The sequence below is a fragment of the Lineus longissimus genome, chromosome 4 (assembly GCF_910592395.1).
Source record: "Lineus longissimus chromosome 4, tnLinLong1.2, whole genome shotgun sequence".
Classification (NCBI taxonomy): domain Eukaryota; kingdom Metazoa; phylum Nemertea; class Pilidiophora; order Heteronemertea; family Lineidae; genus Lineus; species Lineus longissimus.
Genome location: NC_088311.1, coordinates 15,213,902 through 15,238,786, shown reverse-complemented (window position 1 = coordinate 15,238,786; position 24,885 = coordinate 15,213,902). Strand labels below are relative to the sequence as shown.

Sequence of the window (24,885 nt, the reverse complement as noted above, 5' to 3'; positions counted from 1 at the left end):
GTGCAACTCACGATGTGTACACGTGGGAAGGAACGGAATAAATGGAGACTACAACAGCTCTTCTATTCTCTGTACGTCCGCCTTCAACATACCCCGTATAACCGATTTCATTGGGCACTACGTTCGTGTTCGCTCATGAATACTACCTTTGTTAGATTCGTGATTCCAAGGGACTTTTTGCGGCAGTACGAGTACGCATGCGCAAATGTGACGTATTACGCTATTAGCCAATGAGCGCGCATCTTCAAACCACATCTGCTCACGTGTTCACCGAACATGCATAAATTATTCATTCATGCACGCAAACACCTTTTTTTGGGGGGGAATACCTCGAATGACGTCATGTATTTTGAAATTTAGCGCCCTAAAAGTAAAGATCGAGGGCTTTCCGGGGATAAGCAGATGAACCACCAATGCACTTTTCTGGCATCCGCCATTTTTTCTCGATTTCATTTTTCGCTCGGGATTTTATAACCAAATTGGACAGGTTAGGATAATCGATTCGAGACTTTAGACCTGCATATTAGAAGTATTTAAGTTTGTAATCATTAAGTTTTAGCTTACGCGGGATCAAGCACTATATATCCGTGCGCATGAACAAATTTTATTGCAGGTTCGTACGTTGGTAGAGAAAAAGATACTACGCGTCATCTATGTACATGCAGCTGTATGTAAACTCCGTCTTCGGGGTGATCAGGTTATCCTACATGATTTTCGGCGTACTACTTTCCTAATGGATTCAACGATAGAAAGACTGTATGCGATAAGCTTCGCTGGCAATTAAAAATTGCTAGCGAAGCTAAAAAGGCCAGGGGCCTTTGTGCATACCGTATAGATATTTGGTGGTTAGGAATTCATACTTGTTAAGGAACATGCTACATGTATATCATATAGGTCAAATCAAAATTGGTATGACATGTGATGTATCCTTGCTTGGAGTACATAAAAATATTATCTAAAACAAGTCACTAATAAACGATATATTTTAACTTATTCAGTTTTGTCTCCCTGGTGGCCAAGTCAATAATCATTTTAGACATAGTTTCGGTGTCAGAAGTTATCTGATCTCAGAAGTTATGTGTACCAAGTTCAAGTTGTTAGCTTAAGCGGTTAAGAAACATGCAACTCAAACGATGTATGATATGTATGATATGTATTGTATCCTTGCTCGGAGTACCTACAATAAAAATATCATCGCAAACAAATCACTAACTAGAATTGAGAAATTTGAGTCCAGCACCGGTGTAAGTAGCGCTTGGAGACTGTAGAATGGTGAAGATAGCTCTAAAAGTGGTCAAACTACTAATTACAGTGGTTTTGCGGCAGGAACACCAGTGAAACACATCTGTTTACTCAAAACTGTTCGAAATGGCACCCCATATACGTTGATCTAGGCCTAGGCTATATCGCTCAAGAATGCACTCATGACGGCAGGTACACCTATCAAAGCGCTTGATACAGCATATCAAGGTCATGCATGCGTGTTAAGGGGTGTGCACTCAAATTATTTTGGCGTAATATTTGGGCTTTGTTTACACGATATTCGATACAAAATTCGAGCTCAAGATGGTGGCGCCCATACAAACAGCGTGGCCTTCAGAATGTGAAGAATATTGCCCCGTTTTCATCAAAATTCACGACTGTCACGCCATTCATGTCTTGCAACAATTCATAAGAACATCAGAACTTTAATACTTTATCATTTCGTCACATCATAAGCATATTAAAAAAAAATAGCATCGCAAAGCGAGCATAACCTCTCAGCCTATTACGGTTGAAGGTGAGATAATGGTGAAGTTGGCTTAGTGGAGTGGCTAGTTTGCATATGGAAATTTAAATAGTGGAAACCTATTTTGAGGATGTGAGCGTGGCGGCCATATTGAATTTCGAATCACGCTGATTTTCGAAAGGAACCTTTCCCTTACAAAACTGCATTAGGCCTACACCCACTAAAAATTGATTCCATCCTCAAAGCTGTTCTCCTCGAAATTAACGGAAACCGATTTCAAGCATGCCGCCCTGGTGACCAGAATCAGAACGAGCCGGTTTTCGAAAGGAACCTTGATCTAGTCACCCCAACGTACATACCAACAAGAGGCCCAAGGGCCTGGCGCTCAGCTGAAATGGCTAGGTGAAGGCAAGGGCCAAGTGTGTGTCGGTACCGTTATTATGAGGCAACGTGAAGCTATAACGTCTAGCACGCAGAAGTGCTGGTGCGAAGACCTTCTTGCTATATCAGTGCATGCTGAAGTACTGAGTTGACGTCACCCTGCTATATGACGTAGTCATTTCTATTGCCGTTGCAGTAGTGGGGTGTGTGATGACGTCAAGGAGTTGTGTGGTGACGTCAAAGAGTGGAGTCCTTGTCTTCATGCAGTGTAGGTGGAACTAATAACATGCACATGGACACAAGGTACATAATTATTACAGTGTATTTTGTGAGGTGGGGCCTGGTGCTTTACAATGGTCAAATGAACCGACTGTTGTCTGGACATTGATGAAGTGGATGCAGCCAAATGTTTGGGACGGTCTTTTTTGTATGTGAAGAAAAGAAGATAAAGAGTTGGTTAACAAAATGAACTTTATTGGTGTGACAGATATTTGATGCCTTTCGGCAGATATTTGAAGCGCCTTGCGGCAGATATTTGTTGCCTTGCGGCAGATATTTGATAACGCTCTCCGGGAATGGAAAGCAGTAAAACGAGTAAGCACACCTTACTCTGAATGTGGGAACAGCAAGTGCTTTCCTGGACTTGAAATGTGCCAACGACTCCTCTTGCAATAACCAACAACAGTAAATCTGTAAAAAAAGAGAAGAGAAATTAACACTGACTGAATAAAAAAGGGTGACATAGACGGGGAAATGTACACCACCGGATACAGTCTGTGCTTGACCAGGCATCGGTCAGATGATATCCTGAACAAGGCATCTATGGAAGCAAATCCAGAAAGAGACTTAACCTTTGAAGGGCACACTTATTACTCAGTGAAAAGTCAGTCCTGTGGGCTGTTTTCCAATTCAAAATAAAAGTGTAACCTCTTTAAATTAGTCTCACAGACTGAACCATAACACTCAACAGCCAACCGTGCCCACATGATGTGAGCCGAGAGCTGGGCTTAAAGATGAGCGAGTGGTGTACTACATTTTGAAAATTGTCTATCGTCTACGACATGTGACAGAACAGGATCTAGTGGACTTAATGATGAGGTACTATCAAATAAGGTGTCCATCAATTGAATCATGAGGGCCTGTTGAGTTATCCTCTTAGTCTTAGGCTATCGTTTTTGTCTTTTTTTACAGCCAACAGTACAACCATGCACAGCGCAGTGTACAGAGAGTACAGGCCGTACAGGATTGCAAACCAAAAACATGAGCATTGCTGCCTAACGAAACTGCAGTGGAATTCATACTACGATGTCATAATGTGACTTTCAAAATAATTTTTTTCATGGCCAATGACCAGACAGGGAGAAAACAAACGTAAATAGCGAGATTTGTTGCAAAATTGCCAACCACAACAACTCAGGGACCGTAGCCAAAATGGCCGACGGCGAATTCTCCGGTCGCTCGCGCAGTCCATAAACAAGCATCAATTTTACCAACTTTGGGTGCAAGCTTGGTCATCAAAGTTACAGAACTGTTAGAAATACATCTAAACAACATAAATATACAGTTAAAAGTGCATAAAAATCCCGTTTCAACCTCCGGGCGCTACCTTTTTTTCTCCGCCAGACTTCGGGCCCTACCGGCCGTTATTTAGTGCGACCGCCACCAGAGTGTTTATCAAGATCTTTCGCCGTTTTAATTGTGTGTTTTAGGCAGATCAATCAATTATTACATGCATGCATTATATATCACCGAAATGATAATTGCGTAGGCTATTTGAAACTAAGTTCAGATATTATTTTCGATCTTTGAACTGAATTAAGGCGAGTGATTCTTGACACCCGGTCGACAAATCAGGACTTGCAAAATTCACGTGAGATCGCTTGCATCATCGGCACGTTTGAAAGCCGAATTTCACAAATTCCACAAATATTTATCACATACTATATGTATCACCACAAAGGTAACTCTCTATACTATTTGAAACCAAGTTCAGATACTTATTTTCACAAAAATTCGAAGCTATGCAAGCGATTTTTCAGTGGTAGAGATCGACGGAAACAAATTTCTCGCTCTAAAATGACATGAGACGAGCACCAACTTTCGCTAATTTGTGCACAAAATTTCCGCAATATTATAAAAAACTATTGATAAATCTGAATTATATAGACTCTTTGCAGTACCTTCACAAATTTCAGGTACATGGTCATGTTGATTAGTCAATGTGCCTGCAGCGCCAACTGGCGGTGAAAACTATATTAATTCCATTAAAAGTAAAAAATGAAAAAATATTAAAAAATATTCAGCCATATTTGAAATCAATATTTGCTCTGTGGACCGAGGTAAAAAGGGAAAGAAATCTAAACGCGAAATGACCTCATTCTCTTAATATAGGTCGGATCGCGCTGATTTTTCGTTTTTTGAGTTCACCTTGGGCAACTCCTAATTTACCACCGTCAACGAAGTGGCTGGGTCTTCCCGGTCAGAAATGTCCAATTTTGTCCACAGATGGGTCCCTAGATGGATGGATGGATTGCAGGACGGACACCATTTGAACAGCTATTCTACTAGCTCCGCTGACTTTGTCAGCTGAGCTAAAAATGAATTCAATCAGACAAACGGTTCTCCTCGAAATTGACGGAAACCGATTTCAAGCACGCCGCCCTAGTGGCCATATTGATGATCTGAACAAGCCCGTTTTCGAAAGGAACCTCGCTCTAGTCACCCCCAACGTACATACCAAAAATGAATTTGATCGGACAAACGGTTCTCCTCGAAATTGACGGAAACCAATTTCAAACATGCTGCCCTGGTGGCCATATCGATAATCGGAACAAGCCCATTTTTCGAAAGGAACCTTCCTCTAGTCATCCCAAAGTACATACCAAAAATTAATTTAATCAGACGAACGGTTCTCCGCAAAATTGACGGAAATCGATTTCAAGCACGTCGCCCTGGTGGCCATATTGAGAATCAGAACGAGCCGGTTTTCGAAAGGAACCTCGCTCTAGTCACCCCCAACGTACATACCAAAAATGAATTTAATCAGACGAACGGTTCTCCTCAAAATTGACAGAAACCAATTTCAAACACACCGCCCTGGTGGCCATATTGATAATCGGAACAAGCCCGTTTTGAAAGGAACCTTCCTCTAGTCACCCCTAATGTACATACCAAAAATTGAATTGATTGTCAAAGTCGTTCTCCTAGAAATCGACGGAAACCAAGTAGCAGCGCCCGCCCGGACGGACGGCGCACGGGACGACAATACCCCTCTAGCCCATTCGGTCTGAGAAGTACAAGAGGCCCAAGGGCCTGGCGTTCAGCTGAAATGGGTAGGTGAAGGCAAGGGCCAAGTGTGTGTCGGTACCGTTATTATGAGGCAACGTGAAGCTATAACGTCTAGCACGCAGAAGTGCTGGTGCGAAGACCTTCTTGCTATATCAGTGCATGCTGAAGTACTGAGTTGACGTCACCCTGCTATATGACGTAAAGTCATTTCCATTGCCGTTGCAGTAGTGGGGTGTGTGATGACGTCAAGGAGTTGTGTGGCGACGTCAAAGAGTGGAGTCCTTGTCTTCATGCAGCGTAGGTGGAACTAATAACATGCACATGGACACAAGGTTCATAATTATTACAGTGTATTTTGTGAGGTGGGGCCTGGTGCTTAACAATGGTCAAATGAACCGACTGTTGTCTGGACATTGATGAAGTGGATGCAGCCAAATGTTTGGGACGGTCTTTTTTGTATGTGAAGAAAAGAAGATAAAGAGTTGGTTAACAAAATGAACTTTATTGGTGTGACAGATATTTGATGCCAATATTTGAAGCGCCTTGCGGCAGATATTTGTTGCCATGCGGCAGATATTTGATAACACTCTCCGGGAATGGAAAGCAGTAAAACAAGTAAGCACACCTTACTCTGAATGTGGGAACAATAAGTGCTTTCCTGGACTTGAAATGTGCCAACGACTCCTCTTGCAATAACCAACAACAGTAAATCTGTAAAAAAAGAGAAGAGAAATTAAACACTGACTGAATAAATGAAATGGCCGGGGCCATTGTGCTCACCTCATGTGGAGGAAAGATGGATAAAGAGCATGGTATTGTGTCATGTAGTGTTAGGTTTGATGTAGGTCCAAGCAATTACAATTTCCCCAAAATGGCCAATTTACAGTACGTTCGACCTCTCTGACCTTGAAAAGTAGGTCAAATCAAAGAAGACCCGGGTGACACATTGAATGGTTGTTAGAATTAGATGTACCTATGATATAAAATTGGTGCCAATCGGGCAAGTCATTACTAGGAATAATGGCATTTTGAAGAATTTAGGATTTGGCCCCCTCCCTGGAGGCCAAACGGCAAATCAGATCGCACCAAACTTCGGTACCTGAGATCACCTGACCAAGGGGTACATGTGTACTTAATTTGTGATCAATAGTCATTGCAGTTAAGAAACGTGCCATAGTTACGGCCTGACGGCGAATTTATGCCATTTGACCTCTGTGACCTTGACAATAAGGTCAAATTAAAAACCTGTGTGACATATACTGTACGGTGGTTAGATGTACCCATGATATCAAATTGGTGGCAATCGGGCAAGAAGTTAAGGAATAATCACATTTTTAAGGTTTTTGGATTTTGCCCCCTGGTGGTCAAGTGGACCAAACTTCGGACCGTGAGATCACCTGACTGAGGGGTAAATGTGTACCAAATTTGGTATCAATAGTCATTGCAGTTTAGAAACGTGCCATCGTTACATCCTAACGGCCAATTTACACCATTTGACCTCTGTGACCTTGAAAAGGGGGTCAAATCAAAAACCCGGATGATATATGATGCACCTTTGCTAGAAGTACCTACCATATTTTTTTCAAAATTTCCCGACTACTATTAAGGGAGATATTGCATATTTTCACTTTAACGTTTGGCCCCCTGGTGGCCAAACCATGAAACGAATCGGACCGAAACTTGGTCTCCAAGGTGTCATTACATAAGGGTACATGTGTACCAATGTTTCATCTCAATAGCTCTTAACAGTTACGAAATGTGCCCTGCTAACGGACGACGGACGACGACGACGGACGGCGGACGACGGACGCCACGGTATGGGATAAGCTCACCTCTGCTAAGAGGTGAGCTAAAAAGGGTGACATAGACGGGGAAATGTACACCACCGGATACAGTCTGTGCTTGACCAGGCATCGGTCAGATGATATCCTGAACAAGGCATCTATGGAAGCAAATCCAGAAAGAGACTTAACCTTCGAAGGGCACACTTATTACTCAGTGAAAAGTCAGTCCTGTGGGCTGTTTTCAAATTCAAAATAAAAGTGTAACCTCTTTAAATTAGTCTCACAGACTGAACCATAACACTCAACAGCCAACCGTGCCCACATGACATGTGACAGAACAGGATCTAGTGGACTTAATGATGAGGTACTATCAAATAAGGTGTCCATCAATTGAATCATGAGGGCCTGTTGAGTTATCCTCTTAGGCTATCGTTTTTGTCTTTTTTTACAGCCAACAGTACAACCATGCACAGCGCAGTGTACAGACAGTACAGGATTGCAAACCAAAAACATGAGCATTGCTGCCTTACGAAACTGCAGTGGAATTCATACTACGATGTCATAATGTGACTTTCAAAATAATTTTTTTCACGGCCAATGACCAGACAGGGAGAAAACAAACGTAAATGGCGAGATTTGTTGTAAAATTGCCAACCACAACAACTCAGGGACCGTAGCCAAAATGGCCGACGGCGAATTCTCCGGTCGCTCGCGCAGTCCATAAACAAGCATCAATTTTACCAACTTTGGGTGCAAGCTTGGTCATCAAAGTTACAGAACTGTTAGAAATACATCTAAACAACATAAATATACAGTTAAAAGTGCATAAAAATCCCGTTTCAACCTCCGGGCGCTACCTTTTTTCTCCGCCAGACTTCGGGCCCTACCGGTCGTTATTTAGTGCGACCGCCACCAGAGTGTTTATCAAGATCTTTCGCCGTTTTAATTGTGTGTTTTAGGCAGATTAATCAATTATTACATGCATGCATTATATATCACCGAAATGATAATTGCCTAGGCTATTTGAAACTAAGTTCAGATATTATTTTCGATCTTTGAACTGAATTAAGGCGAGTGATTCTTGACACCCGGTCGACAAATTAGGACTTGCAAAATTCACGTGAGATCGCTTGCATCATCGGCACGTTTGAAAGCCGAATTTCACAAATTCCACAAATATTTATCACATACTATATGTATCACCACAAAGGTAACTCTCTAGACTATTTGAAACCAAGTTCAGATACTTATTTTCACAAATATTCGAAGCTATGCAAGCGATTTTTCAGTGGTAGAGATCGACGGAAACAAATTTCTCGCTCTAAAATGACATGAGACGAGCACCAACTTTCGCTAATTTGTGCACAAAATTTCCGCAATATTATAAAAAACTATTGATATATCTGAATTATATAGACTCTTTGCAGTACCTTCACAAATTTCAGGTACATGGTCATGTTGATTAAAAGAGTATCAACCGATTGAACATGAGAAAGTTCACTCACCTTCATTGAAGCAGCGACTACCGCCATGGTGGCATCTCTTCTATCGATCGGCCAATCAGCAGCACTGCTTGCAAAAAAGTTGAGCCACCGCCAAATTTGAAATCGCCAAAATTCAGTCAATGTGCCTGCAGCGCCAACTGGCCGTGAAAACTATATTAATTCCATTAAAAGTAAAAAATGAAAAAATATTTAAAAATATTCAGCAATATTTGAAATCAATATTTGCTCTGTGGACCGAGGTAAAAAGGGAAAGAAATCTAAACGCGAAATGACCTCATTCTCTTAATATAGGTCGGATCGCGCTGATTTTTCGTTTTTTTAGTTCACCTTGGGCAACTCCTAATTTACCACCGTCAACGAAGTGGCTGGGCCTTCCCGGTCAGAAATGTCCAATTTTGTCCACAGATGGGTCCCCAGATGGATGGATTGCAGGACGGACACCATTTGAACAGCTATTCTACTAGCTCCGCTGACTTTGTCAGCTGAGCTAAAAAGGAAGAATGTAAGCATCAAGATTTCTAAGTATAATGAAACGGCCAGGGCCCATTGTGCTCACCGTATAGATATTTGGTGCTTTGGAATTCATCCTGGTTAAGAAACATTGTATATGTATAGTATATAGGTCGAACCAAAGTCAGTGTGACATATGATGTATCATTGCTTGGAGTAAATACCATAAGAATATCATAAAAAACAAGTCACTAACTAGACATAACGCGATTTGTGTGAATCGCAATGTATGCCCCCGCTGAGTGGGCATATTTTTAATGTTGGGTAGGTTGAAGGAAATGAATTTAAGTGCTTATACTGGTACAGTGGAACCCCGGTTGGCGACCACCCCGGTAACGCGACCACCCCGCTAACGCAACCACGATTCTCCGGTCCCGAATGGTTTCCTCTCTAATTACCATTAAGAGACCCCCGCTAAGACGACCACCCGGTACCCCGACCGCGACCACTGGCTTGGCCGGTCCCAAACTGAAAATCAACCCCGCTAACCCGACCACCAGGCCTAATTGCCGTAATCGGTCGCGACCGCGGCATAGTAATTAGCACCTCGCTGCCAAGCTTTGTTGAGACGGGGACAATGGCCATGGGAATACATATGAAAACAAAAAATACAATGTGATTTTGCAGGTATGATCAATTGTATAAGTGTAAATGAATAAATAAACTTTCCTTTTCTAACGTTTTCATGGTTTGTTTTCATTACTGAGCCAGTTCAGTACCAGACATGCGCACTCAGCAGCAGCAATATCATGTGATTTGCGTGATTTGCATATGAACTTATAATAAACGGCGGGTAGTTTGAAGACCACACTTATGACAATAACAAGCTTGCGAGACGTTTGAATGTTTTATGATATGGATAACTTGGTTGATTTACTACAGTATCATTTTATATTTCTTTAAATATTTTGACTGAAAATAGATTTGATTAAAACTGTAGCATTACTCAACTCATCATTCACGTGGAATCATACGACAAGTTTACTTCAATCGTCACAAACAGTCGGGTACATGGAGGATGATTCACCAAATTGCCCGCAAATGCGTAACGTCGGGCAGATAATGAAACTTTGTGGATAAAATGAGTTACAAAATTACCTTTTCTAACTCATTCTGAGAATGTAACATGTAATTTTATCGACGAACTGTTCTTGCGAGGCATGATAACAAAACTTTGGAGCGTGCATCATCTCAATCAGGCAGCGTTGCTATGGTAGTACAGCGTAAACACGCCATGCAGTCGGCAATTTTGGCGGGAAAAATAATCATCTATTTCGTCTGGGGATTCCCAACCTCGCTAACACGACCACCCCGGTAACACGACCACTCCGACCACGGTCCCATGAGTGGTCGTGTTACCGGGGTTCCACTGTAGTAATCTGCTTGCTGTATTTATGCGCATTTTAGCGCAATGCACGCGCTAATAAAGGGGGCAGTTAAATTCAATTATAAGCGCAGTTTAAGCGCAGTGCGCTAATAATTGAACAAAAATGTTCTTGATGTGCGTGTTGATTGGTGGCAGGAGAGGGGTCATTCCACCTGGAATGAACAGCAGTTGTGTGTTTTGCTGCTTAAAAGTGTCTTTCTCTTCGTCTTTCATGTTGCAGTGCGCAGTATTCAGAGTTAACATGCTAGAGTACTAGCGGGGTTAAACATGGAAGCATGCAGCACGGGACTGTGACAGTTTGTTCACGTATTCTTCCAGCATGTTATTAGAAGTCATGCAGCCTCCCTTCGATGCAGTGACGATGATGTCTCCAAAAAATATTAGCACATGCGTTTATGATCGGGCAAAGTGAAGGCTGAAAATATACCCTAAAATAAGCGATTTTTGTTTATAAGCGCATGTGCTAAAATGCGCATAAATTCGGTATGTAGTGTGACAAATTTTCATCAACCAGTCATGAAAGAAAACTGATGATTGGCATCGTAAGTTGGGTTTGGAGAGTACCTTTGGAGACAGTGGTCATGGTGAAAACCGTATCCTTGTTGCAGTAATCAGCCATGAAAGGACTGCTTATGAGCACTGTAATTGGTGTTCTGAGAGCAGCTCTGGAGGTGGTTACAGTGGAAAGAAGTGTCCTTGGTGGAGTAATCAGCCTTAAAGCGGTGATTGGCATCGTAATCGGTGTTCGGAGAGCAGCTGTGGATCAAGGCAATCGTCATAGTGGAAACGGTTTGCTTGTTACAGCTCTTGGGCATTCGTCCGCCATTGCTTTATATGGAAGAAGCCGAATTTGCGGGTTGGTGTGTTGGGCTGAGGTACATCAATTGGATGGGTATCGTAGCTGGTGTTCTGGTAGCAGCTGTGGAGGCAGTGGTAGAAGTGGAGGAGTTGCTTCCAAGGGATGCCGAGTGGCCACTCTATTACTGATTGAACGTATAGTAGACTGGGTTGTGGTAGCTGTAGTATGTTCTGCACACTCCTGCATGTATTTCATCAGGATGCGACTTGATATAGATGTGATCTAACAGTGTGCAGTTGAGTGTTGTAGGTTCCTTCATGAGTTGTTGAAATGAATGGAGGGGGTGTTCCGGCATTTGAAGACGTTCTTTGAGTAGGTTGTAGTTGAAATCTCCGCCGATCACAGTATGCAATGGAGATGGAATGGTTCTCGGGTTAAACTGTTATAGGGCGGAATGCAAAAATCAAGTTTGTGTCCTGGCGGCCATCTTGGATTTTGGGTCGGGCCCAAAATCAATAGGGCACCTCCCCTTCACTAGAACATCACACCACAGAAGTTTCAGGTTTATCACTCACTCGGTTCTCAAGTTATGGGGCAGAATGCGAAAAACAAAGATGGCCGCCTAGCGGCCATGATGGATTTTAGTTCGGGCCCAGAATCGATAGGGCACCTCCCCTACACTAGAGCATCACACCACAGAAGTTTCAGGTTTATCACACACTCAGTTCTATAGTTAGGCGGCGGAATGCAAAAAAACAATATGGTGGCCTGGCGGCCATCTTGGATTTGGGCTTTGGCCCAAAATCAATAGGGAACCTTCGAGACCCTAGGCCTTCAGACCATAACAATTTCAAGTCTACCGGACAAGCGGTTCCTGAGTTAAAGAGCGGAATAGAGTGCGGACGCGGACGCGAAAACCAGCCAAGAACATAATGCCCCCATCTCAACTTTGTTGAGCTGGGGCATAATAAACGAGATATTGCACTTTTTACCTATTTTAGTTTTGGCCTCCTGGTGGCCAAGTTGAGTACAAGATCAGATCGAAATTCGGTGTCCGAGGTAACATGACATAGGGAGTCATGTGTACCAAATTTCAAATTCATACTAATAGCCTCAGTGGTTAAAAAACGAGCCATAGTTACACTCAAACGACCAATTTACGCCATTTGAACTCTGTGACCTTGAAAAGCAGGTCAAATCAAAAACTCATATGATATGTGATGTATCCTTGCTAAGAGAACCTCCCACAAAAATGTCATTAAAACGAATCACTAATAAGCGAGATATCACACTCTCTAGGTTTTCACTCTTGGCCCCCTGGTGGCCAAGTCGAGAACCAGACCAGACTGAAATTCAGGGTCAGAGGTCACCTGACCTAGGGGGTCCTTTGTACAAAGTCTCAAGTTCATAGCTTTAGTGGTTAAGAAACGTGTCAGTTACACTCAAACGACCAATTTACGCCATTTGACCTCTGTGACCTTGAAAAGTAGGTCAAATCGAAAACACGTATAATATATCCTTGCTTAGAGTACCTACCATAAAATTTTCATCACAAACAATTCATCACTATTAAGTGAGACTAGCATAGCCCGTGTAGTGGGCATAATTCGGGTGGTAGCTAGAGTTGAAAGGCAGGCCTATATTATCATAGGTTGTGCCACTGACCGTGTTTTGTTTGTCATCCGTTCAGTATGTACACACATTTTTCCAATTTGTTAGATACCCCCTCCCCCCCCCCGTGTACGCATAGGTGACCCCCCCCCCCCCCCCCCCCCGTGTACGCATAGGTGATACAAAGTAATGTACAGCAAATTAATGTATTAGAGTACGCAAAATGGCCCCTTTATCGTAACCATGGTTACTGAAATATAAAAACCAAACTTTTAAGAAATCGGCCCGGTAGTTTCTGGAGTCACCCAAAAGGCCAGGTGTGGGGGCGTTGCCGGACACGCATTTATTTCTTTATTGACTTTTGTCTTTTGCATGATAGGACCCAGCCGGCTACCACCACCCTCGGCTAGGCCTATGAATAATATGTAAAGAGCAATCTCTAGTGAACTCACACAACTGTTTGACATGGGGGAGCCCCAAACCCCCGTCCTTCTGACATATATAGCCAGTACATTGGGGGATGAGTCCCCCAAACCCACTCCCCGTTCTCTGAAAGTGACAGGTTTTAGTCAGTACATTGGGGGGAAGGCCCCCCCCCCATTGGACTCTAAAAATAGAATTCCTTGGAGACGCTGAACAATAAGGCCCCATAAAGAAATAGTCCCCGCCCCGGTAGCATGTCTCATATCTGCTGAAAGAAGCAGCTCTTTGTGGTGAAATAATAATTGAATGCATGTCATGACACCCAGGAGCTTTTTCTCATTTCTGAAACAGTTGCATGGTTGGAATGAATTGCCAAATCAGTCCGTCAAATCTCTATGCAATGAAAATTGAAATGTCACAACTGTCTCCACCGACGTTGTCCTGTATGTCCTAGCAGACGATTTTTAAATAAATGATGTGATTTAAGGAATTGAACCCGAGGCGGAGGACCTTGGTTGAGTTACCAAGACACTCGAGGGTGGAGCTAAAATACAGTCCAAACCCGAGCCGATTTACCAAGACACTCGAGGGTGGAGCTAAAATACAGTCCAAACCCGAGCCGATTTACCAAGACACTCGAGGGTGGAGCTAAAATACAGTCCAAACCCGAGCCGATAGGCGAGGGTTTGGACGAAATTTTAGCTCCACCCTCGAGTGTCTTGGTAACTCAACCAAGGTCCGAAGCCGAGGGTTCAATTTCTATTCTAAAATACCTCAAACTTAAAAAGATAGGCCACGAAAATAACTTGAATATGTGCGAATTTGGCAAATTCCATCCATCGCCTGCCCGGAGCGCCGGTAGCGCCGTTGTTTACATTATGTTACGGCAGCGTGCATAGGAAGTCCGCATCGGCTCGCTCAAGTGATGCTAAAATCCGCGCAAATGGGCTATTTGGAGCGTTTTTCTCAGCAAATATGTGTAGTGCTCATTAAAAAACTTAGGGTGGTTGATGCTTCCTTGGCTGATTTGTGTTTGAAGCAGTGTTTTGAGAGCCTCAAACTTCTGAAGTGAGCTGTGTGCATGGTTTCCACATTTTAGTGCAACCCGAGGGAACTTTGGTAGAGCATCTTGGTTGCGTGTCCAAAACACTCCACTCTCAGAACGAGGCTTATGCATTTTCCATTTAAAAGTTGACTTTATGGTACCAAGGTATTTTAGAATGATATACCATTGGAATGAATTATTTCTTCAATGATATGAAAGTTGAAAACCCTCTGACATGTCTGAGTACAAAAATGCAGAGGCAAGACACATCATGCATGTCATGACACCCAGGAGCTTTTACTCATTTCTGAAACAGTTGCATGGTTGGAATGAATTTCCAAATCAGTCCGTCAAATCTCTATCCAAATGGAACTTTAAGACCACTCTATAATTGTGCAGTAGTGTTAAAACTGACTTTTTTGAAGTAAAGTACGTAAATCGAGAAGAAGAGGACGTTTGCTTTGGTCTGCAATAAAATGTCACATCTGTCTCCGCCGACGTTGTCCTGTACATATGTCCTAGCAGACGAGTTTTAAAATCATGATGTCCCACACCCGCACTTCAGTGGCGCCGGTGTGTATCAATCTACTTGCGTGAATGGTCAATGGCTCATGACGTCATGAAATAATTGCGTCACGAGGAAGGAAACAATGGGAATCATGGTAACTGTGGTTGCGGTGCGTCGTGAAAGCAGGATCGGCAAGCGCGGCCCGTATGGAATGCAACAAACTGTACTGGAACCGGAACCGTCATGGGTCTGCACAAATTTTTTCAGATTCGATGGACATGATGGATATATGAATTTTGTTTACACTTTATACGTACACGTAACCATTACACTCACTACGTTGTGTGAGTTATGATTATGATAGGACCCAGCCTACCACCACCCTCGGCTAGGCCTACCTATTTCCGGATAATATCACTGAACGAACATACGAACGTAGATGAGTGCAACCTTTGTACATGTAAGTTGCTGGGCGACTGGCGTTGGTTGACAATGACATTGACACGCTGATCATTGCTGATGGATTGGTGCTTGGCCGTTGGCATTGGTGGTGTAGGGCGCGCGATCTATTGGGCCAGGCGGTATGCTAGGCCTACATCGCGCCGTCGCGACTCAACTTGTCGGCGCGGCGGTGGGTCGATCAGATATTCCGGCATGCAGTCATTATTTGTGGGAAATTTCCTTTTTAGAACGACAAAATTGCACTCGCCTTGCTCAACATGCAGTCGACAAATTCAACTTGGACAATCTCGCAAATTCGCACGAACGGTGTGATTCTCTCTGTGATGACGTCATTAGCAACGCGTAGAGAAACTTCAAGCGAAATCGCAAATGAGTGCTTTAGCAAGTGAGTTCTTGCGTTTTCCTGACAAATGCAAGAATAAATTGGCCGCTGACTTTGACAAATGGTGCCGAGGAAGCAAGTTTAAAAATGCATGTCGAATCGTATAGTCGAATCGAGGGCTTAAAAAGAAGTTGCAAAATGGTCGATCTTCAAAAATTTACTGACACTTGCTGCGAAAACATGGCGGTCGGAGTAAGACTGAGACGGGAAAAATCTATATAAAATCTTTAAATTTTAATACTTTTCATGTATGATTAGCGATTTGAACTATACGTTGCATCAGGAGAGTATATTCCAAACAACCATGCCGAATTTCGAGGCAAAACAACATCGGCAAGTGTGAGTTTATTCGTCCCCCTTCCAGTATTATTATATAGATATCACACTTTTAAGATTTCCACCTCTGGCCCCCTGGTGGCCAAGTCAGTGTCAAAGGTCATCTGACCTAGGGGGTCATGCATACAAAGTTTTGAGTCCATAACCATAGCGGTTAAGAAACGTGCTACTGATTTTGAAATAGGATACTATACTACGCCGGATGACGGACACTGCGATGTTGTATAGACTCGCCGTACTGGTGAGCCAAAAATTATCAGAGAAGACTGGAGAGGGAGTGTGCAACAAAAAGCAGCATCTGACGTCATCTGCGAGGAAATCCTGGGGATTGCCCACCAGCCACTCAAAATAGATTATTGCGGTTTTCGAAATCTAGATGTGGAGCAGCGGAAAGGTCATGAAATGTGGAATGAATTTACCATTTGACCCTACAGATAGAGATGTGATAGACATGGACTAGCAGTAAAGTCATGGCGTTTTGTAGTTTTGTCAATCTCAGTCGCACATTGAAAATTGTGATGTATCTTTCCTAGGAGAATCTACCATAAAAATCTTATCAAACAAGTCACTGATCAGAGATATCCCACTTTTGGTCCCCTAGTAGCCAACTCAAGAATCAGATTGGACTGAAATTCAGTGTCCGCGGTCACCTGACCTAGGGGGTCCTATGTACAAAGTTTCAAATTAATAGTAGTACCGGTTAAGAAACGCGCCACTGTTTTTGAAACAGGATACGGACAATGCAAGGAGGATACTGCGGTGACGTCACATCACGTGATCCCGACCCATATTTGTGATCGCTATGGCCAATCAGATTCAGTCTACTGACAGCACCAGCACTGAACACATCTCCACGTCTCACTGTCTGGTGCGCTCCTGTACACAAAACACCAATAGACATGAAATATTGCAATACCTAGTATGGATTCTTCCTGTGTAAAATAAAATTTACAGAGCAGATTAACTTCCACGAATAAAAAAGACGTTTGGCGTGGCCAAAGTGCGGAAATAATGTCTCCGCTAAAATACACTACGAAATACACTACGCAATGCACTACGCAATATACAGTAGAGATGCAGTTGAGTTTGTTATTGTTTTGACTTAGAAGCCCGCCCATATCATAATATATTCATGTATTCATGAAGTATGAACTCATTTCTGTCCCATACAACTCTAAGAACAGTCAATTTCTCCTTAAATCATCACCGAAACCGCGATATCCGCAGGAAGATTTCGTTCTAGTGTCCGAAAATGCATGATCTTACAGGGGCGCTAACTCGACAAATAGAGGGGATCTATGGGGATCTATGCGAGTTTTAGGTATTACAGGTCTCGAACTTGTAAAATCTGTAAACATGCCTCCAAATCCCATTATGATAATGAAGAGATTGCCCCATATCTGGGAGACTGTTTTGAAACCATCGCTAATTTTGGAAGATCGGTGCCCGGCTATTTGGTTTAAAAAACCCTATTTTTTCCCATCAAAACAGCACTTTTCATTATTCAAATGATAGGTTATTGTCTGAAGACTTATTTCATAGCAGAAAAGTACCAATAACTCTGATTTGATGCGAAAAATCTAACTTTTTTGATGACTTGATTTTACCTTGGCCGTGGATCGAGTTTGTTTACAATATGCAGTGCCATCTTGGAAAAGCCGTGACGTCACCGCGGTATCCTCCTTGCGGACAATGGACGACGTGACGAAAATAAACAGATAATGAAATGGCAAGGGCCATTGTGCTCACCTGTCGACATGGAGGAACCACAAGAAGAACTCGTTATGAAAAATGTCGAGGAGACAATCATGCAATAGTTCTGCATATGGTATGATGATAATGGTTGGCAAAAATGGACTTGGACATGATGGATGCTTTAGACTTCATTGACGATTTTTTAACTTTGCCCCCTGTGGCAACATTTGCAACCAAATCCGGACTATAGTTGGTCATTTGGGTAGGAATTGCCTAGAGGCATCTTTGAACAAGTTTAGAATGATTTAGGACTTAGGTCTTGGTAAGAAAACGTGCCATGTTTGTTAAAATTTTCGAAGTTGACCTCTTTGACCTTGAAAAATATGTCATATCAAAAACCTGGGTATTATGTCATGTATCTTCACTAGATGTAGCTATGATAAATATTGGGAAATGATCCTTTAGTTTAGGGGAAATAGCACTTTGTGTTTCAGGTTTTGGGCCCCTGGTGGCCAATCCATCAATCAAATCACATGGAAATTTAATCTCTGAGGTCATTTGACCTAGGGGTACATATGTACACGATTGAAGTCAGCAGCGGTGACGAAAGGTGCCACTTTTGCATAGCGATGCTGACAGCGTACTTGGACCTCTGTCACCTTTAAAGGTAGGTCAAATCGAAAACCCGGGTTATCTTTCAAGCAACTTTATGAGGTGCACCCACGTTAAAAATTTCATGATTCTAGCTGGCAGCGTTCATAACATATAGCCAAAAATAGGTTTTCAAAGAGCGCCATTTCTATGGCAGACAAGCTGTCAAATTGTGCTTATTTTAATTTTGAAAGAAGGTCTTGCCTATGGGTACCCACACACTAAGTATGAACCTTCTAATTCATGTGGTATAGAAACATGCCACTCTTTTGTCAGAAGTTAATGACGGACGACGATGACGACTGAATGCCACAGAATCGTATAAGCTCCTAAAAAGTAACATGCAGGTGAAGTTTTTTTAAATCACAAAATTTTGCTGTTGGCACCTTGAAGGGGGATCCAACCAACAACTTTTGGTGTTACCAGAGCGGAAAATTCAAATGAGGTCAACACAGATTTTTGCTCAGTCACATCTGTTAGGACGCCGATTTATACTACCAGCACACCTAATGATCAATCATTGCAAAAATAGGGAATGCCATTCTTAAAATAGCATCATCTGATCACGCGCTCACTTCATGCCCAGCAATTTGCATAAAGAAAGTGGGTTATGCATAAAAGTGGAATCTGACTGAACCGCTAGCAGTCCTCGTCCTTACAATTTTGCAGGTAAGCAAAAAAGTGCTCACCTTAATTATCTCTTGTCTGGTAGGCGAGCACTTTTTCACGCCATCAAATGCAACAAAATGCTCTCTGATTATGTCAACAAAAGCACATGGCAAGCTACAGCGCTCTCCGCCTATCACAATAAACTCCGGGTCTCCAGCCATTTTGCATGCGAATAGCTTGTTCGATGAACAGAAAACCACACAAAAAATCAATAGTAATTTATGCAGCAGCATTTAGCAAGGTGTCATCTCTCCCATTGAAGCGCCACCTGTGATCTGCCTTTGGTGAAATTTGGGACTAAATGCAGGACCACGTTCGTACGTAGTATCATTTGGCACGCAAAAATTGAACAATGTTTATTGCTAGATGTGCATTTTTCGTGCCCCACGTTCTGAATTCAGGTGCCGCGCAAACGCACTCCTTAAAAGACAAGGCCTGCGCTCGACAATCGATGCTAGTAGAATCATTGTGATTTTCACCCAAATTAAATTGTGTATGTTGACCACCGTCTTTAAAAATATAATATTTTAACTGAACTCTTACTTAATATATCACTGTCATCTGAATCTTCAACAGGTATAGCAGCAGTTGTTGCATGGGTGGTAATAGCACTGTTCTGTGGAGACTTGAATGAGTTACGCGACCGACTCCATTTCTTCTTTGGTGCTAAAAAGAACACAAGTTCACAGTATTTCTATGAATGTTGTTGAAAAAACAATGAATGTATGAATAACTTAAATGATTGAAATCAGTGAAACTTTGCATTTTCAGGTAATTTTTCTTGAGAAGGCCAATCAAATAGTTAATTTCACATTATGGTGAAAACTACACAAAAGTCCATATCGTCTGTTAAGAACATAATCTTTTAACTGACCCCTTGTCGTATGAATCAACTGAGCTCTTACCTATTATATCGCTGTCATCTAAATCTTCAACAGGTATAGCAGCAGTTGTTGCATTGGTGGTAATTGCACTGTTCTGTGGCGACTTGGATGAGTTACGCGACCGACTCCATCGCTTCTTTGGTGCTAAAAAGAACACAGCTTCACAGTTCTATGAATGTTGTTGAAAAACAATGCATGTATGAATAACTGAAATGATTGAAGTCAGCCCCTGCATTGATATGACTTGGTGGTATATCCCTTTAATGGAAAACTACAACAAGGGCAGCCAGGGGCATGGCCATCTTGGATTTCAGATCAGACCAGAAATTGCTAAGGCAACTCTCCCACCCCTCCCACATGCTACAGAGAATTGAAAGCCATCGGTTGTCTTATTCAGTAGTTACAGTCTGGAATGAATGAGCAGCAAGGATGGCCACCTGGAAGCCATTTTGGATATCGGTGCGGGCCCAAAATCGATCGGGCACCACTCCGACCCCTACCCATCAATCATCATGCTACAGAAAATGTCAAGCCCATGAGGCGACTCTTTCTGCAGTTGCAGCCCAGGATGTAAAATCCAAGAATCTATATAATAATACTGGAAGGGGGACGAATAAACTCACACTTGCCGATGTTGTTTTGCCTCGAAATTCGGCATGGTTGTTTGCAATATACTCTCCTGATGCAACGTATAGTTCAAATCGCTAATCATACATGAAAAGTATTAAAATTTAAAGATTTTATATAGATTTTTCCCCGTCTCAGTCTTACTCCGACCGCCATGTTTTCGCAGCAAGTGTCAGTAAATTTTTGAAGATCGACCATTTTGCAACTTCTTTTTAAGCCCTCGATTCGACTATACGATTCGACATGCATTTTTAAACTTGCTTCCTCGGCACCATTTGTCAAAGTCAGCGGCCAATTTATTCTTGCACTTGTCAGGAAAACGCAAGAACTCACTTGCTTAAGCACTCATTTGCGATTTCGCTGGAAGTTTCTCTACGCGTTGCTAATGACGTCATCACAGAGAGAATCACACCGTTCGTGCGAATTTGCGAGATTGTCCAAGTTGAATTTGTCGACTGCATGTTGAGCAAGGCGAGTGCAATTTTGTCGTTCTAAAAAGGAAATTTCCCACAAATAATGACTGCATGCCGGAATATCTGATCGACCCACCGCCGCGCCGACAAGTTGAGTCGCGACGGCGCGGTGTAGGCCTAGCAATCATACCGCCTGGCCCAATAGATCGCGCGCCCTACACCACCAATGCCAACGGCCAAGCACCAATCCATCACTAGCAATGATCAGCGTGTCATTGTCAACCAACGCCAGTCGCCCAGCAACTTACATGTACAAAGGTTGCACTCATTTACGTTCGTATGTTCGTTCAGTGATATTGTCCGGAAATAGGTAGGCCTAGCCGAGGGTGGTGGTAGGCTGGGTCCTATCATAATCATATTCATAGGCCTAGCCGAGGGTGGTGGTAGCCGGCTGGGCCGGGTCCTATCATGCAAAAGTCAATAAAGAAATAAATGCGTGTCCGCCAACGGCCGGCAACGCCCCCACACCTGGCCTTTTGGGTGACTCCAGAAACTACCGGGCCGATTTCTTCATAGTTTGGTTTTTATATTTCAGTAACCATGGTTACGATATAATTTTTTGGGTGTGTAGCCGTGTACCTACATTGACGTACGGTAGTGCATTGATTTTGACATTTTCTCCTCTTTGCTTAGCCGTGAAGGTTGATATTTTTCATGTGCATCTTCAATGGTACCAAGTTTCATTTTAAAGTCCACGTTCCCCCAAAATGGCTTCTTGACTAATCTCTTACCTGGAAATTGTTGTGGGTCCCGAAACTATAAAACCAAACTTCGAAGAAATCGGTCCAGTACTCTTTGCACAGTGACCCGAAAGGGCAGTGACTATAGGCTATATCTCCAAAGTGACTCTAATGCACGCCCCCCCCCCCCCCCCCAATTCAAAGCAAACTTTCCAATCTCACTAAAATGTGTTTTTTTCCTTTTCCACTTCCAGATGGCATGTTCTACTCAAAGTGCAGTAAGCCAATGTGGCCCTCTCAAGGGCGAGATCCTTTCAAGACATTACAATTCAAATAACACCAACTGACCGCCAAGGACTCACCTATACTCAGAACATTGTTTACCCAGAAATACTTCATTAAACTACATGTATTGACAATTACCGTTAGGGTCATCCATTTAGTATGATGAAGGGGAAGGGGTTCTGAAAATTAGGGGCCATTTTGCGTACTCTAATACATTAATTTGCTGTACATTACTATGTATCAACTATGCGTACATGGGGGGGGGGGGGGGTATCTAACAAATTTGAAAAATGTGTGTACATACTGAACGGATGACAAACAAAACACGGTCAGTGGCACAACCTATGATAACATAGGCCTGCCTTTCAACTCTAGCTACCACCCGAATTATGCCCACTACACGGGTTATGCTAGTGCATATTTAATACTGGATTGGGCCAAAAATCGATAGGTCACGGCACAAAGTTACAGCCCATAGGGCAACTCATTCTGTCACCATCTCCCACCCCACCCCATCATGTCACAGAAAAATCCAGCCCGTGGGGCAACTCGTTCTGCATTAACAGTCCAGGATGTGAAATCCAAACTGACCAATGGACTCCACTGAAGATCTTTTTAATTTCTGCCTTGAGAATGCTGAACCCCTAAAATCCTGTTTGGTTTTTAGGCAAGGACCAATAAATGAAACGCCCAGGGGCCATTGTGATTACCGCATAGATATTTGGTAGTTAGTAATTCATCCTGGTTAAGAAACATGCTACATGTATAGTACGTAGGTTAAACCAAAGTCGGTATGACATGTGATGTATCGTTGCTTGGAGTGCCAACCATGAAAATATCATCGAAAACAAGTCACTAATAGGCGAGATATTGCACTTTTTACCTTTTATGGATTTGGCCTCCTTATGGCCAAGTCGAGAATCAGATCAGATCGAAAGTCCGAGGTTACATGTAGGGATGTCATGTGTACCAAATTTCAAGTTCATAGCTTAAGCGGCTAAGAAATGTACCAAAGTTACACTCAAACTGCCATTTTATGCCATTTGCCCTCTGTGACCTTGAAAATTAGGTCAAATCAAAAATTCATATGATATGTGATGTATCTTTCCTAGGAGAATCTACCATAAAAATCTTATCAAACAAGTCACTTATCAGAGATATCCCACTTTTGGTCCCCTAGTAGCCAACTCAAGAATCAGATTGGACTGAAATTCAGTGTCCGCGGCCACCTGACCTAGGGGGTCCTATGTACAAAGTTTCAAATTAATAGTAGTACCGGTTAAGAAACGCGCCACTGTTTTTGAAACAGGATACGGACAATGGACGACGTGACGAAAATAAACAGATAATAAAACGGCAAGGGCCATTGTGCTCACCTGTCGACATGGGAGAACCACAAGAAGAACTTGTTATGAAAAAAATGTCGAGGAGACAATCATGCAATAGTTCTGCATATGGTATGATGATAATGGTTGGCAAAAATGGACTTGGACATGATGGATGCTTTAGACTTCATTGACGATTTTTTAACTTTGCCCCCTGTGGCAACATTTGCAACCAAATCCGGACTATAGTTGGTCATTTGGGTAGGAATTGCCTAGAGGCATCTTTGAACAAGTTTAGAATGATTTAGGACTTAGGTCTTGGTAAGAAAACGTGCCATGTTTGTTAAAATTTTCGAAGTTGACCTCTTTGACCTTGAAAAATATGTCATATCAAAAACCTGGGTATTATGTCATGTATCTTTACTAGATGTAGCTATGATAAATATTGGGAAATGATCCTTTAGTTCAGGGGAAATAGCACTTTGTGTTTCAGGTTTTGGGCCCCTGGTAGCCAATCCATCAATCAAATCACATGGAAATTTAATCTCTGAGGTCATTTGACCTAGGGGTACATATGTACAAGATTGAAGTCAGCAGCGGTGACGAAAGGTGCCACTTTTGCATAGCGATGCTGACAGCGTACTTGGACCTCTGTCACCTTTAAAGGTAGGTCAAATCGAAAACCCGGGTTATATTTCAAGCACCTTTATGAGGTGCACCCACGTTAAAAATTTCATGATTCTAGCTGGCAGCGTTCATAACATATAGCCAAAAATAGGTTTTCAAAGAGCGCCATTTCTATGGCAGACAAGCTGTCAAATTGTGCTTATTTTAATTTTGAAAGAAGGTCTTGCCTATGGGTACCCACACACCAAGTATGAACCTTCTAAGTCATGTGGTATAGAAACATGCCACTCTTTTGTCAGAAGTTAATGACGGACGACGATGACGACTGAATGCCACAGAATCGTATAAGCTCCCCAGAAAGGTGAGCTAAAAAGAAACATGCAGGTGAAGTTTTTTTAAATCACAAAATTTTGCTGTTTGCACCTTGAAGGGGGATCCAACTAACAACTTTTGGTGTTACCAGAGCGGAAAATTCAAATGAGGTCAACACAGATTTTTGCTCAGTCACATCTTGGTAGGACGCCGATTTATACTACCAGCACACCTAATGATCAATCATTGCAAAAATAGGGAATGCCATTCTTAAAATAGCATCATCTGATCACGCGCTCACTTCATGCCCAGCAATTTGCATAAAGAAAGTGGGTTATGCATAAAAGTGGAATCTGACTGAACCGCTAGCAGTCCTTGTCCTTACAATTTTGCAGGTAAGCAAAAAAGTGCTCACCTTAATTATCTCTCTGATTATGCTCTCTGATTATGTCAACAAAAGCACATGGCAAGCTACAGCGCTCTCCGCCTATCACAACAAGAGGCCCA

At 42.5% G+C, this 24,885-nt stretch overlaps 1 protein-coding gene across 4 annotated transcripts in view; it reads right to left on the bottom strand.

Moving 5' to 3' along the window:
* Nucleotides 1-24,885, bottom strand: part of LOC135485978 (uncharacterized) — a 128,584-nt gene that overhangs the window by 40,992 nt on the left and 62,707 nt on the right. For all 4 annotated transcript variants that reach the window (XR_010446661.1, XM_064768416.1, XM_064768417.1 and 1 more), the window contains 2 exons: nt 20,071-20,193; nt 19,709-19,831 (listed from right to left, as the gene is read on the bottom strand). Coding sequence is in view for 3 of the 4 variants with exons in the window: in XM_064768416.1 (XP_064624486.1) it covers nt 19,709-19,831; nt 20,071-20,193 (246 nt within the window). In the remaining variant the exon portion in view is untranslated. The remainder of the gene's footprint in view (nt 1-19,708; nt 19,832-20,070; nt 20,194-24,885) is intronic.